We start from the raw sequence: 15,778 nt of genomic DNA, 5'->3' as shown, positions 1-15,778 counted from the left end.
GTGTACTATTAGTTGTATCAGATGTAAGATGCTGTAAGGATTTGGATCTAAACGTGCTGAGCTGCCCTATGTCTTTCAAATATCCTATCTTTATATGATCTTTTCTATAGGAGAACAAACTTGTATGCTCAAAAACTGTTATAGATAAGAATATGTGGATCTTTTACATAAGGTAAGAGAGACTCAGGACCATTCCACTCCAAACCAGAAGATTTCTCACTCCCCGGAGTTCAAGTGTAACTGCTACCAATCACACATAACTCCAGGTCACTTCCTGGCCATTCTCTATATAAACTGCTTATGGACATTCACTAATTACCTTTTCTTGTGTGTAAGTTCTGAAGCATTTATCTTAACATTGCCTGTTTTGTGTATGACCCTTAGTCTCTTACTTTGACTTTGTCCTATTGGCCATGATTACTGTTTTGGATGCTTTTGGATTTTTGACTGTATTTTGACTAAGATATTTGGATTACGAACTTTATGTTTTTTTTTTTTGTTGTTTTTTTTTAAACTTCTGCAAATGGATCCTCGTACTGATTTCTACTCTCCATTGTTACACATAACCTTTAAATAAATTGTCATTGTGTTCCAGTGTGTTCCAGTGACATTTAAGTGTTGATTTTATATAACAGTACGTATGATTTTTTTGTTTAAAAAAAAAAATTAAAATTGTGACAGAGGAGAAAAGAACATTCAATAATATGATGTTCCTGACCTGCTGTGAGTCATCTTGACAATCATGTAACAGTAATGCACACTCAGTTCTCAGTTTGTCAGGGGTGTCAAATCTGAAACTGTGTGACTTTTGTACACATAAGTCAAACACCAACTAAGATACATAATAGCTACATACTACCTTAGGTACTAAAGACGTCTAACTTCAGGATAACATGAAGCCAGTCGTGGAGTGAGGAGCAATTAGGCGCAATTATGGTTTATTTTAAGTTTGTATACGTATATTATATAACGTTCACATAATCTTAGTTAAAGGTGCATTTATTGTTGTGTAATGTGAAATGAAAAACTTGTATTAATAGCTAATATCATGTTTGAACATAGATTTGAACATAGTTTCTTCACCTCATCATGTATTTTCTCTATATTTTCATGCTATTGATGTGTTCTGTAATCAGGTTACAGAATATCAGTTAAGTGAGTAAGTAAGTAAGTAAATAAGTAAGTAAGTAAGTAGATCTTTATTGTCATCACAGCTATATACAATGTGCAGTACACGGTGAGATGAAATACCATTTCTCCTGGACTCAAAGTGCAAACATACATGCATGACATACAGAGTGCTGAAATGACATAAAATAAAGTGCAGTAGGAGTAGGAAGCATGCAGGAAGGGGCAATGGGAAACAGTGGGGTAAGTACACATGGGGCAGGAGAGTATAAATACTCCAATCACTAAAAAACATTTAACCTAACAAAGACATTACAGTAAACACAACAAGGTCCATAGCTGCAACCTGAAATGAAATGAGGTATAAAGTGTCAGTGCAGTAATGGTTGTGAACCTGAGATGAATGAAGTTTAAAAAGTGACAGTGCAGTACTGTAATTGTGAAAAGCATGCTCAATTGGGTTGAGGTCAGGTGACTGACTCAGCCATTTAAGAACATTTCATTTCCAAGCTCTTGGTTTGCTTTCACGGTACATTTTGGGTCATCTGTACTATGAAGAGATGGCCTATCAATTTAGCAGTTTTGCTCTGTACACTTCAGAATTCATCCTGCTACTTCTATCAGCAGTCACATCATCAGTAAACTCAAGTATCCCAGTTCCATTGGCAGCCATACCTGCCCATGCCATAACACTGCCTCCACATGTATAACAGATGATGTGGTATGCTTTGGATCATGAGCTTTCCTGATGCTGATGCGTTCCTTCTTCATACTCTTCTCTTCTCATCATTCTGATACAAGTTAATCTTGAATCAGAACTGGTCAGGCTTTTTTAGAGGTTTTTTTAGCAAAGTCTAATCTGGCCTTTCTGTTCTTGAGTGCTATCAGTGGTTTGCATATTGCGATAAACTGTCTGTATTTACTCTCCTTAAGGCGTCTCTTGATTGTAGAGCTGATTGTAGGCAATGATACGCCTACTTTCTTGAGAATGTCCTTGACTTGGCTAGATGTTGCGAAGGGGTTTTTCTTCAATAAGGAAAATATTCTCCGATCATCCGCTTTAGTTGTCTTCTGTGGTCTTCCAGGCCTTTTGGTGTTGCTGAGCTCGCCAGTTCATTCCTTCTTTAAGAGAATGTACCAGATTGTTGATTTGGCCACTTGTAAAACTTTTTGCTATCTCTCTGATAGGTCTGGGGGGTTTTTTCAGCCTAATGATGGCCTCCTTCACTTGCATCAACAACCTCTTCGGGCCACATTGTGAGAGTTCCCATAAACAGCTACCAATTGCAAATTCAATGCTTGGAATCAACTCCAGACCATTTATCTCCTTAAAATAGTCCTCCATGAAATTAGGAGAAAACAGGCCACATCTTGCCATTAAACTGCTTATCAGTCAATTGTCCGGTTACTTTTGAGCCTGTGAAAATGGATGTACTATGTAAAAATGGCTGTAATTCCTAAATGATTAATGCAATATTTTTGTTAAAGCCCTTGATTTAAAGACTACACTTTAATCACATCTTAATTGCTTCATTTCAAATCCATCGTGGTGGTGTACAGAGGCAAAATTACGAAAATTGTGTTACTGTCCAAATACTTATGGACCTGACCGTATTTACTGGTAACCACTGTACAGGCCAACTGAATATTTGGGAGCTGATCCTATGAAGAATATTCAGGACATTCATGCCACTTTCTCAATACTTAATACTCTAAGTTTGCTAGGAAAGTTTTAGACTGTAATCTGGAATAATATCACCTTCGTAAAAGTAACAAGGAACTCTAAATCTTAACCACACACTCCTTTTTTTAGGCTTTGGCATACTTCTACTAGAACTACGCACCTATATATAGTATTATGGATGTATGAACTACAGAGCAGCATGTGTTTTGTGGTTATCATGCCAACCTGACATTGAGCTGAGTTAAGAGAAAATATGACAGGAAGAAGAAAAGCGGCTCCAGCATGTAGCTCTAACACCTACATACCCCAGGCTTCAAACTGGCGCATATATGCCTGCTCCCTGCTCTCCTTGAAGTCTTCAGTATGTGCTTTGAAGGATTTGTCAGTTTCTTAGTAATATTAACCGTTGCACTCTCATGTTGTGCAAATCAAAACAAAAAAGAGAGCAAGCACATTTTGCAAAACAGCAGAATGATGCAAAACAGCATAAATGTCTGTTGGTTGTGGTTCAAAGTGTTTTTTTTTTTTTATTCTAATTTTGGCAGACAGGCACATGTAGTTTGTTTTCCAATGATATATACTATACTACACAGAAAAATGGTCTAAAAATACTAATGGAACGTCTTATCTATTGGTCAATAGCTATCTTTTTTGTCTTGTTATCTTTTTTCTAACTTGCTGAAAAAAATAGCTGTGTGCAAAAATAATCTGTCAGATAACATGATAAAACTGTTTATTCAGAATGCAGCTTATCTCCAGTAAAATTCTTAAACAACATATAAGATTTCACAAATTACGCTTATATGAGATTAAAAAAAAACATACTCTGTGTCTTTTTTAGTTAGTTTTGTTCTTTTATTAATATTGATATTAGAATGTACAAGCTTTTTTTAATTTGCAAGCGTTGCTGAAAAGGTACACAGCAACCATTAAGAAAAATAAAGAAAAAAATACAGAGACTAAAGCATTGGTGCATGACACATTTGAAAAATATTACACATTCTAGTCACTGTTTGCTGATGACTGATCCATTGTCCTCATGAAGAGCGACCTTTTTTGCTAAAGCTTTGGAGGAGGGTGTATTTCTTCATATCTCATAGTAGCAGTAAAATGAGCTTTTTGATGTGCTGTTTCTGAAATGTCAGGAAATGTTAATTATTCTTACAGTAGTAAAATGTCAAATGTATAATTTATAAGACAATGAAAAAAAAACATAAACTAAAATCTTGTTGGTTGCTGTTTCAGGGCGGGATTGATTTCTTCTGGTAGGCAGGGGTGGAAAATACTTGAGTATTTGTGCCCCTCGCTATACGTAAGCATCACTTGTGGCATATTTATGAATATTGAATACTTGGTACTCTTTCCTAATTACAGTTCCCAGAAAAAAAACATACTCCTTATTTTTTTTTATTATTATTGTTTATTTAAACGTTCAAAGTACCCATTACAAACCATGAAGGTCTCTTCTCTCATCCAACCAATTACTGTATGCTATACATCCATCAAATGGGCTCCTGCACATTTTATTTACATTTTGTTTACATTTCAGTATAAAGCATTCAATTAAGTTCATCAGTCTAGAAAAAATATCAAGAATCATGTCAGTTCATCATCTGCTGTGACCTACGTAACTTCACAGTTTCATCATTTACTTTTTTAGTTTTAATACGTAAGTACAGTAGCAACTTTTTGTCTTTCAGCTGAGTATTTTTATTTTGTTTTTGTTGGGTACTTCTGCTTCTAATTGAGTAGGGCTTTGATCCATTATTCATACTTTCACTTCTGCTTGTAGGCATATAGCTGAACATAGTAGGCATATATAAGCTGAGCATGCTGTGTATCTATAAAAGATTTTTTTTTTGTTTGGATATGGTTTACATTTCATATCCATGCAGCATTTTCCAATAAAGGTTTTTTAAATAACCTTCTAAATACTAACAATTTACAAGCCAACTGTGATCAATTCACAGTCCCTTATACTCATAGTCATAGTTTCTCCTATACTTCTCCAAACAATAGTTTCCAGAAAAGAAATCACAGGACAGAATAACAATATACTATAAAGATAATAAGCATACATTTGTGTCCTCAGTCTACAAATTAATAAAATCTTAATACTATGGTGATCTTGGAATTGTTTTGGAAATTTGTAATACAAAGACAGAAACTTAAGGAAAACTGGTCATAGCTTCACATAAGAACAGAATCAAAGATAGTGAAGTTATATTCAATTGGATCATTTTCATCAGTTAGCAGATAGTAATTGGTTAAAAGCATGTTGCCAGTGTGCCAATCCCTTACAAAATATAGGGGAAATCCTTCTTACATACTTTTTTTTTTTTCAGATTGTTGGATTTCAATAATTCAACATCAATTTTGCTCTAGTTACTTTAACAGTATGGATCTTAAGTGTTGCTGGTGCTGTTATCAGGCATGCTCTTTGAGGAAATTGATGCGGGCATGTAACCCTTAAAAAGACTCATTACTCTCTGCTTGTATGTCTTAATTGCAAAAAAGTAGATGACTGGATCCAGGCAGCAGTTGAAGTTCATCATGGATACAGTGATCTGAAGAGACATCTTGAAGGCCTTTTTTTCTTCACAAGAAGGCTCTTTGAGAAGTCTGCGCACCATGAACTGCATGATGTTGATGTGGTAGGGGCAGAAGCACAGCAGGAAGCTCAGCAAAATCAGCAATATTATGTTCTTGGCCCTGGTGCTTTTTCCTGACTTGCCAGTCATAGGGTTCTCCTTAGCCATCTTGGAAAGCTTGGAATTGATCTGGCTGTAGCAGCCCAGGATAAGTCCCAGGGGCACACAGAACCCAATAACACAGGCAAGCAAAAGCACATATGGGGTTTTAGGAGATTCATCCAAGTTGGAGTACTCCATGCATGTTTGCTGACCTTCCCACTCCTTTATCATGCTCCTGAAGAGCATAGGAGACGTCTCCAGGAATACAATTGCCCAGACCAGGATACAGATGCCTCGCACTACCTTCAGACTCCTCAGCTTCAGACACCTGTGTGGATGCACCATGGCCAGGTAGCGGTCAGCACTGATGCAGGTCATGAAAGCAATGCCCGTGTATGTGTTTGAATAGAAGATAACAGCAGTGAGTCTGCAGAGAAGATCTCCGAAGGGCCAGTCAAAACCACGGATGTAGTAGGTGATCCGACCAGGAAGAGCAAGAGTGAAGAGGGTATCAGAGATTGCCAGGTTGATCAGGTACAGTGTGGTGGAGTTGAACTTCTTCTTCTTCTGGCTAGTGATGTACAGGACCAGGCTGTTGCCTGAGACACTGACAACAAGCACAATAATGTAGAAGATGGGAAAGAGAATCCGAGCTGATTCCTTGTAGCTGAAAACATTGCAGGTTTGGTTGATTGAACTTTCATTTGATGGAGACTGAGTGGCCATTTTCTTGAAGGACAAAACAAAAACATTCAGTAAAACTTTTGGTTCAGAAATTGTATGGAATATCTGCCCAAAGAATCTGATTTGTCACATCATTAATGATAAATATGATATGATAATGATAAATGATAAATGTCTAAGTTTTAATTGATAATGTCATAGAAGACAATATGATTATCTGTAACAACTGACAATATCTAGGGCAAACGATAGCTTCAATCAGAAAAAAAATTACTTACAGTTATTTCAGCAGGCTTGATGGATCACAGTGTCAGCAGATGTTCCTCTCAGTGCTTGTGGGTTGCGAAGTGAGTGGGAGCTGTGTTGGTGAGACTACGTTGAGTGAACGTGAAACACACACCTACTCCACTCATTGAAGAGTCACAGTGACAGATGCCTCAGAGTTCTTTTGCTCAAAATGTCTTGCATGACAATTATGTTCAATTCCAGTTTGCTTTATGACTTCAATCAGTTATTTTAAATGTGGTCACGGGGGCATACCCAGTGAAAATGTCAGATGTCTTATGTCTCTTACTGATTTGCCTAAGTTAAATATGATGGTGAATGGAGTTTAATATGTGGTGGCAATTATACCTGTATTATTATGCTTCAGTTTTGTAGGTGTATTGATTTCAGCAGTGTTAGGCAAATATCATGTTATTTTTTCATGTCTCAAGACCACAAACACCTGTCATTGTAAGTTGACCTATTTAGACAGAGGATGTTGAGGCAAAGACGTGCTTGCACAGTATCCACAGAACAAAACATGAGGAAGCTCAATATCTACATAGCATACACTTGAATTAAGATGTTTTTTGGGTATTTTTTTTTTTTTTTTTTTTTTTTTTAGAAAGCAAAGCTGTAAACACTTTTTTACTGCATTTGAAGACGAAACATGAATGTACTCTATGTAATGAGATTCTAAAGAAAATTATTCTAGACAGATTTCAACAGTGGAGCTGAAGTTCTGATAGCATCTGTGGTTTGGCAGGGTTGTATCATCACTACTTCTTGAGTCTACGCTGTGAAAGTAAACCTCACAAATTCAGATGACTGTTAATCAAAAAGGCTGCAAGCATCACAATTATTGTTATGCTGTGTTTTGCTGTCATGGTTTGAATCCACTGATCATCTTTATCCTGTGTTGAAACATTTCTTTCCTGGTGGGAATTTTTTTTTTCTTTTCGGGATGACAGTGTCAGATCTCAAACCCAGTTGAACACCTATGGGAGATTTTGAATCCACATGTTAGACAGTGATGTGCACCACCAGCATTAAAACACCAGGAAGAATAGTGGTCATGCCTCCTGTAGCTAGCAGTGGTCCAACACATTATTAAGACACATACTTGCCTTTAATATGTAGCCCATCTATATGTGCAGTGTACCGTAGTAATGTTGTCTATAGCTGGGCCGAAGGATGGGATAACTTGATGCTAAGAGGATAAATAATAAAAATGGTTGAACTGATATTTAACTGCAATCTGCAGAAAAGTTTAACCAAGCAACAGCAACCAGCTGAGAGTAGAAGCTTACACAATTGTTGTACAATACAACTGAGGTCCGGTCCATGTCCATATTATATTACATCACATGGATCATAGACTGAACATGCAACATAGATCTGTGCATCAGAACATTATAAAAATATAGCGTTAGTTAAAAAGGCAGAAAAGCGTAGTTTTTAGGTGCCTCTCATATCACCATAGCAAGAGGTAAAAAAACATTTAGAAGATTGTATGTGTATATAACTTATTAATAAAACACATCATGCTGTTCAATAACTATCATATACTAAACAAAGGGTATTTAGACACTGCAGATTAATCTGAATGGGACCAGCGCTGAAGTTCTGATAGCGTCTGTGGTTTGACAGGGTTGTATCATCACCACTTCTTGATTCTTGCATGCAGCTTAAGGTACAGTAGAAACAGGAACAGTCCATTACAATCCTGGACTATTGCATTGCTTTCTACCATCCTGGTTTGTTGTAATCGAAGTGGATGGCTTTAGACCAGCAAAAGGTCACTAATTGGCACAAGTCACATGCAGTTATGACACAGCGTACTTAGGTCACACCACGCAGGCCGTGTGTAGACGGCATCACCTGCAAGTTAACACTCTGCAGATTTCATGCTCCATTAATTCACTGGACAGAGTTAAAGATCTCTCCACTCTAAGAACACTGCAAAAATGAAATGACACTGATGTTTTGCACGCACAGTAGGGAAGGTTTCCTCCTTCCCCATAGGCCTTGAGTGGTTCAGTCAGCACACTCAAGCTGTGGGTATTTGAATACCTCATTATTACATTTATTGTCTGTCTAAGTGTTTATTCTCGTTTGCTTCTACAAGTCCATTTTCGAAGTGGGACATTATAAAAAGACTGCAAACAAATATTCTGAAGATTGCAATATTAGGGTAAACAAGAAATTATGAAAGAAAAAGAAGCTAAAGACTGCTTACTGGGTTTCCCAACAGTAAAACACAGTGCAGTATAGTTCTGTGCTGTGATTTACATTGCGTACCCTCTTATCATGCCTTCTGTGAAAAAGAGGTGGAATTACAGGGTGCCTCTGTGAAAAGTCGCTGGTATGTCTTGCCATGCCTGAGTGTGTGTATGCGGTGTTGATGGCTCTGTGACAGAAAAGGTTTTTGGATATTGAAAGTGACGACTCAGCATGGGACATGCTTGAAAGTCACTTCTCAGAGATCTGACCTTTTTATTTTCATTCTTGAGGGGAGGGAGGTCAGAGTGAAACTGATTTGGAGGGAATTATACATAAGACATTGAAGCTAGAGCTCCATAAAACATCCTTGACAACAAATCATATTTAAAAAGAGCTTACACCACAAATACCAATGCCTTGGGTTTGGATTTGTTCTATAGAAATCGAAAAGTAGGAAAGCTCGATAAATGACTTTTTTTTTTTTTTTTTTTTTACATAATTTTTACTCTTAACGAAAATTATGAGCTGGTTTAGATTTAGAATACAGAATTCTGATTTGATTATAATAAATTGCAGACACATTTTGTAGCCAATCAGGGAGTGCAAAGGTCAGTCGTTGCTTCTTTTGATACACATATTAGATTTAGATTTAGACTTTGTCATATCACAGTGTATACAGTTTACGTAGGATAAAAAGTATAAAAGCTGGGTGAAGAGATCTATGGGAACAAAAACAAGATATAACATAAATTTGTGCATAATAGAGAATATAGCTACTAATATAACTATATATTGCACTGTGTATATTGCACTGGGTAGCCACATGGTCACATGGAACAAGGTAATTAGTAAAATATATATGTGCGTAGAAGCAAATGAAAACCTTAAGTAAGTCTTAAGTAAAATGTCAAGTGCAGTCTGTACATTGCAGTGCAAGACATAATGTGCAATGCAGTTAATGTCTACCCATGACAGTGTGCTGTGGAACAAAATAAATTGTAGTGCACTGTGCTGAAGTCTGCCGTGTAGTCAGAAATAGAAACCTTCTGGTATCATTCTTGCCCGCAGCCCAATACAGATTCTTGTCCTGGTTTTAGACTTTCACCTGAATGCCTGAAGTCAAACCCATGGCTGGGCTCAGTGCATGAAAAACTTTCAGTGAATTCAGCAACTTCCTCCTTGTCTGTTTTTCTCAGAATGAGATGTTACCATGGTCTCATTGATCTTACTGATTACACCATATCAGATGTCAAATATATTTAAAATGTACACAATATATGTATTGTAGTTGTGTTATATTTATTTGTTTTACAAAATTATGCGTGTATCTGTCATTTTGATAAACCTTTATCAAAATTGCATGACCTTATAATCAAATATGATGTCAGTTTCTAGAAATGACCACTAGGGGGAACTGAACACTACACTTGGTGAAATGTAAACATAATCTTAAGAAAATCCTGGAGGGATTCCCACTACCATGCTGAATTCAGAAACTTAGCAGAATATCTTAGGGGGAAAAATGATTGAGACAGTTGCAAGACCAGGCAGTTTTCTCTCTCTCACACACACACACACACACACACCTGAGCAGAGTACTGCTCACCTGTCACCTGCATTTACGGCTTATCTTCATCCTTTTCTAACTCCATCCAGGTCAGTACAGGCCCCTCTGTATTTTTGTCACTTCTCAGCTCCATGGACCCTTTACTGGCTAAACATTGTGGATGAATGGTAATGATACTGTGAAATATCATTTTTGGGACGGCTCTCTGGGTGTGAAATGGAGAGTAGTGAGACTCTGGTTGCCTTTGAAGCTGCCCTGCCCCGGCGCATATGGCCAGGCCTCCCGCTGGCTCTTTGTTGGTGGCGATGGCAGTTCTTTGTCGTTGGCCTCATGTGGCTTGTGTCCGTTCCCATCATCACCAATTACACATTGCTCTCTGGACAGCCATCTTTAACCATTTCAGTCAGCTCCACTTGCGTGAACATACCCTGTGCACATTTCTCTGCTTGTCAGATTTAGCACTCTGCTTAATTACTGCACCCAAACAGACACTGGCACCTGCAGTGCTTTTCAGGAACAGGGTGTCCTGAGTGAGTCAATGCGGGTATAGGTGTGTAGACGGCACAAAGAATAAGACTGGTGTTTGATTGTGTGTTGGGTGTGCATGAATAGATATGGCTACTGGAAGTGGCTGGGATTTTCAATGGCCCTGTATGTGTTTGTCCCTGTTTGTGTATGTGTGTCAGTCTATAGACATGGCCTTATTGTAGCTGATAGCGTTGTAGTGCTATAGATTGACAGTGTGTGCCAGGCCTAGCTGTGGGCTGTGTGAAGAGTTAAACCAGGTCTGGATTCTCAATTGCACTCAGTGGGGGAGAAGTACTCAGCTCCCGGGGACCCCGCAGCCAGCTGGCTTCACACAGACGAGCTGCGCCCTGATTGTCTGCCACGCAGTGTGTGTGTGTGACAGAGAGAGAGAGAAGCATTTTTACATACATGCATTTTTGCCTCTGACAACTTACCAATGGCAGTTGTTAAAATATCTGACTACAGAATATATGTACATATTTATAAATGTCCCATGTCAGTTAAAGCACTTCTTGGGCTCTTTGTGTCTAATCTGTTAGTGAGACAGTGGAGATAAACCTCCTGAACTGCCGGTGACTTCACACCTTAAAGTGTGTCAAAAACTGCACTGTCCATGTGTAGCATCAGTCATTGTCACAAGCCAGGTAACATCTTTTACACCTACTCACATGCTCCCAGTGAATAAAATAGTCACTGGCACTACTGACACACTGACAGTAGTTAAATAAGTATTATTTCCATAAACCCTTATATACACAATTGCTGATGAAACCAAACACTCTAAAGATATAGTCGCACTGTATATGTGGTAATGTGAAGGTAACAAAAAAGAATGATTGTTGTTCTGTATATGACCTATTTCTAGAGCTGATTATATCTTTATCAGATAATTTGTGGATAATGTGCAAGGGCAGGCAGGCAGGCAGGCAAGAAAACAGAAAGAAAGAAAGAAAGAAAGATAGAAAGAAAGAACGAAAGAAAGAAAGAAAGAAAGAAAGAAAGGTGTTATCTGGGTTAATGTCAATCAATTATTGTCATCCATGTCCATATAAACTCAATGAACTTGCAAGTAGTTTGTAGTAGTAGTAGTAGTAGTTTGCAGTAATGCTGTTTTGTTCTAAGTAAGCATAATTTGCAATAATAATATGAAACAGGGCAATAGTGTGAATTTGAAAAAAAAAAAAAAAAAAAAAGTGGTTACTTGACGATTCACTTTGATTCCCATTAGACACAGACTTTACCAAACTGAAACTAAACATTCTCAGGGTTTTGGTTTTGCAGCTGCCTAAACCACACCATGTATATATTATTGTTAAACTATGCTGCCTGTTCCTGTGTCTTGGTTCGTGTCTGAAGACGTTTCCGTTTCCCTTGGCTCATATGACTACTGGTTTTCACTTCATCTGAGCCAGCTCCCATATTTTGGATGTCATTTTGGCTACTTTTATATTGTATCCTTCACAGAGCATGGACTAATTATTTGAGCAGCACCGCTCAGCAGCTAACAGAGTGACAGTTGGTATTATCAGAGTGATCAGGCTGTTCCTAGGCCTCTGCTCAAGCCATTTGATGTATATTAACTATAATTGGTGCCATGGCTGCAATGATGTTTAGTAAACCCTCGTGCCATTTTCCAGGAGGGTGCCCAGGAGGAATTTGGGTGGAGCCTGGTCCTTGGACACATCTCCTAAGAGATCTTCAGCACAACCCTCCATGTAAAGAGTGAAGTAACATTTCTATGATTAAAGTAAAGTAATAAACAAAAAGTTTGAACACTTTCTCAGGTTTAGTAAATGTAAACCTGAGGTTTTCTTTCAGGGTTAGGTGAGGTCAATGGGATCAGGCTTGGTAATGATTGGATGATTTCTTATAGGCTTCATCTCCTAATTATAAAGCTCCATGTTTTTAGCACTTTGATATCCTTGTCATTATCTACCATCCCTAACACATAAGTGTTTCATGGCTTCATTTTTTGTAACTTTTTTTCTAAATTCAAAATGACATTGACTTAGTATAACTAACTGTAGTAGGCTTGCAACATAATTAGATATGAAGAAACTTAGTGAGATGAACTAATTAGATATTATCAAACATCATCAAAGCATCAAACTTATGACTATGGAGGAGAGCTCATGTGAATGGAACTCCCCCACCTTCAGTTTATATAAGTGGCAAGTAGAGTTGAGCTTTGTATTTTAATTGTATAGAAATGTAAATCAAAGTAAAGCATAGAATAAAGATTATAAATTAAGATTTAAATGAAATAAACATTTATTTAGTTTAAATAATTTACTATATGATGTGGCTTTGCCAACAAAGAATCAGAAACATTTTCATCCTGTCATTTTGATGCCAAAATTGGCAAATTTTGAATAGAATTTCAGTTAGTAATATTTAGCCCTTGTTCTACAAACATATGTGAAAAACGTGCTTGAATCACATTTCCATGACGTCAGTGTCAAGAATGTCCTGAACACATAAATTGAATGATACTGTTGCAACAAGTTTGGCACCTATGGATGAAAGAAATAAGGTTCCACTACTTCCCAAATCTTAATTTAACCTCTTCTTATGACATATAAATTTAAATTATGAGGCATTAAATTAAAATGACGAAGCACTTCTAAATTCTAAATGTATGCTGCAGTCTGGTGTGACATGCTCAAATGGTTTTTTTTTTCTCGTTCAGTAGTGGAATAGAGAGAGGAGTAGCAGGTTATATGTAGCTGCCGTCTTCTAACAGTGTAGTGCTGCTGGAAATCAACAGTGACAGTGAGCTGCTCATTAAGCCCAATCAGTGTCAGAATGTGTGTATGTATGTGTGTTTGTGTGTGTGTGTGTGTGTGTGTGTAGGCATGTTTTTATGTCTTGGTGGGGACCAAATGCCTGCACAAGGATATGAATATGTGACAGCTGTGACATTGTAGGAACATTTATTATTATTATTATTTTACAAAAAACTGTAGTCTTTATTTACTTATGCAACTAAAAAAGACAAAAGGTTTGATTACTGAGGTTATGGTTAGGGTCAATTAATTATCATTATTATTATTAGTAGTAGTAGTAGTAATAAGTCAAACATGACAAAAGTGTGAGTGTGTGTGTGTGTGTGTGTGTGTGAGAGAGAGAGAGAGAGAGCTGACTGGTCTTTGTGCTGGTCTTGTGCTTATTTTGTGCTGCTTCATTGCTCTAAGGCAGGAAAGAAAAGGCTCCTGCTCTCTGCACACCCTCGTTCAACGGCTAAATAACACACACCTACAGACCATTCGACCATTTATGCTCTCAACTTACTACTATTATTTCACCATGCACAAGTGTAGATAGACCCTCCATTAAAAGCTAAGATATACCTCAGTTGATATATAACATACCCATATACAAATGGATGACAAATTAAAGGAAAAAACAAAACACCTCACAGATTGTTCTTTCTGACAGTCTTATTACATTCTACATTACATTATATCCACAGTCATCTGAAGAACAGTCAGTCTTCTGTTTGAATATGATCATTGAAGGTGCACTTTCTACCACAATTTCCAACCTTATTTACTGATGTTTTTCCCATAGATCAAAAAGCAGATGTTCCTGTTGAAACACTTGCCAATCTTTGACTGAAGCTCGTCAGTGTCACTAATGAACACTAATATATTTTTCTCTTGCCACCAAGAGAAAATCCAAATTTCTGCTCAGCATTTTATACATACCATGGAGCAATAGAAGGAAGATAATTGCTTAAATGTATCATGCAGTACACTTATCTGAAAGTAGTTTGCCCTTTCTACTCATTTATTCAGTGTTATTCTGTATATGACCTATTTCCGGAGTTGATTATATCTTTATCAGATAATTTGTGGATAATGTGTAAGGGCAAAATGAACGAAAGAAAGAATGGATGGATGGATATTATTAATACTGTATGTATATATATATATATATACTCACAGATAGATATATAGATTTGTTTTTTGTTCTAATGCACCTCAGCACAAAAAAAAGGCCCATTTAGAAATAATGTGTATATTTAAGAAAACAATACTGTATTCTTTCAATAGCATCAGATTGATTCAGTATTATAGACATAGTATTTTTCACACACTGGATTAAACCCCATCTGCTAAGCTGCTGAACTTTTCTCAGGGGCAAAATACTAAGTGCTGGTGTACATTCTAACGCCTTGTCACAGTTCGGCTCCTTTTGAACAGGCTTCAGCAGTGAAAAATGAGAAACAAATGTTTCACTGACAGTTGTTCTCATGCCCGGGGAGGGAGGATATTTATATCAAAAAAGGTGCTAACATAAACAGGCTTTATGGACTGGGCAACACTTCGGGTGTGATGAGGGGCAAGAGCAAATTTGGCTCCTTGAGAACTTTAATGTGTGAATTATGTGATTTTTTTTTTTTTTTTTTACTGGCTGGCTGGCTGGCTGGATAGATGGATGGATGGATACAATGGAAATGACTTTGGAGATGTGTGAATTGGTCTTCGTTTGCCTTGAGGAGACAGAACCTCATCTGCCTGTTGGACCTATAATAGAAAGTCTAATTTTTAGTTAGACAAAGAGAAATATCATGACTTATTTCTTCATTGATACAAGACACATTTTCCCCCCTGGAGGTTTTGGTAATTTGCCTGTTACAAAAGGATGATTTTAACTTATTTACTTAATTTTTATATTTCCCTTTAGCTGCATATTTGACTAAATATATGCATTTTAACATTACAATAACATCCCTGGCCCCTACATATTTGTCACATTTAAGAAATAAGAGAAAAACCCAGCTGGTCATATTATCTGTTTTCATATGGCTATTTTAAACTGTAAATTTATTTGCATATTTATTTCTTTTTGGCCAGTTTATGGGTCCCAGTGGTCAATAATCAACCACATGTTAAGACACAGCTTCTTCGCCCAAGTAATGTATTAATAATCAGATGCTGCTGTCACTTGTCTTACTGTCAGTGTTCACTTGTTTTCAAAATTTACGGGTCACTGGAGTGGCAT

At 37.2% G+C, this 15,778-nt stretch overlaps 1 protein-coding gene across 1 annotated transcript; it reads right to left on the bottom strand.

Moving 5' to 3' along the window:
• Nucleotides 1–3,734: 3,734 nt before the first annotated feature.
• On the bottom strand, nt 3,735–6,711 carry si:ch211-184m13.4 (uncharacterized protein LOC798560 homolog). Its single transcript, XM_026910102.3, has 2 exons — nt 6,468–6,711; nt 3,735–6,234 (listed from the first exon to the last, which is right to left on the bottom strand). The coding sequence occupies exon 2, from the start codon at nt 6,229–6,231 to the stop codon at nt 5,218–5,220; it is 1,014 nt and encodes a 337-aa protein (XP_026765903.1). The 5' UTR covers nt 6,232–6,234; nt 6,468–6,711; the 3' UTR covers nt 3,735–5,217.
• Nucleotides 6,712–15,778: the final 9,067 nt, after the last annotated feature.

The sequence above is a fragment of the Pangasianodon hypophthalmus genome, chromosome 5 (assembly GCF_027358585.1).
Source record: "Pangasianodon hypophthalmus isolate fPanHyp1 chromosome 5, fPanHyp1.pri, whole genome shotgun sequence".
NCBI classification, from domain to species: Eukaryota; Metazoa; Chordata; class Actinopteri; order Siluriformes; family Pangasiidae; genus Pangasianodon; species Pangasianodon hypophthalmus.
The sequence above is the reverse complement of the archived record's forward strand: the minus strand, read 5'-3'. Positions and strand labels throughout refer to the sequence as shown.